A 1,079-nucleotide genomic window follows, 5' to 3' on the forward strand; every position below is an offset into this window, starting at 1 on the left:
TCTCACACACACACGACACACCGAGGAACCGCGCCCCCTCACTCCGGCGGGGTCTCTGCTGCTGACACAGGAAAGCGCCGCGCCGTGCAGGTACGCCGAGCTCCTCGCGTGCGCGGTCGAGAAGAGGCACGCGCGCCGCGGCATCGGCCGCCTGCTGGTGGCGTGGGCCAAGCTGCACGCGGCCGCCGAGGGGCTGCGCTTCCTCCTCGTCTCCGCCTCGACGGACGTCGTCGAGTACTGGCGCGGCCTCGGGTTCGACCACCCGCCCGCCCGGCTGCGGCAGGTTTGCCACGAGCTCAAGCTGGAGTTTGACGACTCGGAGGTGCTGCACCTGCAGCTGCCCTCGGCCGGCGGCGGGGCGCTCGAGGCGGAGCTGGGCGAGGCCATCGCGCGCCTGCGCGCACGTCCTGTGGGGGGGCAGAAGCGGAGCCGAGGCTCGTAAAAGAGCAGACGGTCTCTGACTTTTCAGAGACGCTTGACGGGGTCGGTTGGGGGCGCGCGCGCACATTGTGGCCCTCGGCTTTAATTGGCCAAAGTACAGGTTTCGATCCGGGCCACCGCAAATTTTGATCAGCAAATTTCGAGGGGCGGCCGCAAATTTTGAGGTAGATTTTGATTGTCAAAACGTGTCCGTCTTGGCACAGGATAGAGCATATAGGCGGCGAACACCAGGTGCGCAGACATCGCGACTCTGCCCGCTCGCTCGACCCTTTTGCCGCGAGAGGGCGCCGGCCGCGTGTAAGAGGTCGCTGGCGCCCTGAGGCGGCATTTGGTGGCGTGGGCAGTGCGGAACGCTACTGGCGGCGTGACAGGGCCTCTCTCGGCCGCGTGTGCCGCCCATCGGCACGCGGGTGCGCAGATATTGTGCGACTCTCCCGCTCGCTCGACCCTTTTGCCGCGAGAGGGCGCCGGCCGCGTGTAAGAGGTGGCTGGCGGCCTGGCGCCCTGAGGCGGCATTTGGTGGGGTCAGCGTGCGGTGCTGAGTCTTACTCGTCGGCGCTGCGGCCAGATCCCAGCGCAGAACTCTGCAACGCTGGCATACAAACACAAGAAGACTAACCCTAACCCTAACCCTAACC

At 66.5% G+C, this 1,079-nt stretch overlaps 1 protein-coding gene across 1 annotated transcript; it reads left to right on the forward strand.

Annotated features, from left to right (window-relative positions):
• Positions 1-70: 70 nt before the first annotated feature.
• On the forward strand, positions 71-442 carry EMIHUDRAFT_260266 (hypothetical protein; the record flags this gene model as incomplete). Its single annotated transcript, XM_005792453.1, has 1 exon — positions 71-442. A coding segment is annotated over one exon (372 nt), but the record flags the coding sequence as incomplete, so codon positions are not given.
• Positions 443-1,079: the final 637 nt, after the last annotated feature.

The sequence above is a fragment of the Emiliania huxleyi genome (genome assembly GCF_000372725.1).
Source record: "Emiliania huxleyi CCMP1516 unplaced genomic scaffold EMIHUscaffold_10713, whole genome shotgun sequence".
Lineage (NCBI taxonomy): Eukaryota > Haptophyta > Isochrysidales > Noelaerhabdaceae > Emiliania > Emiliania huxleyi.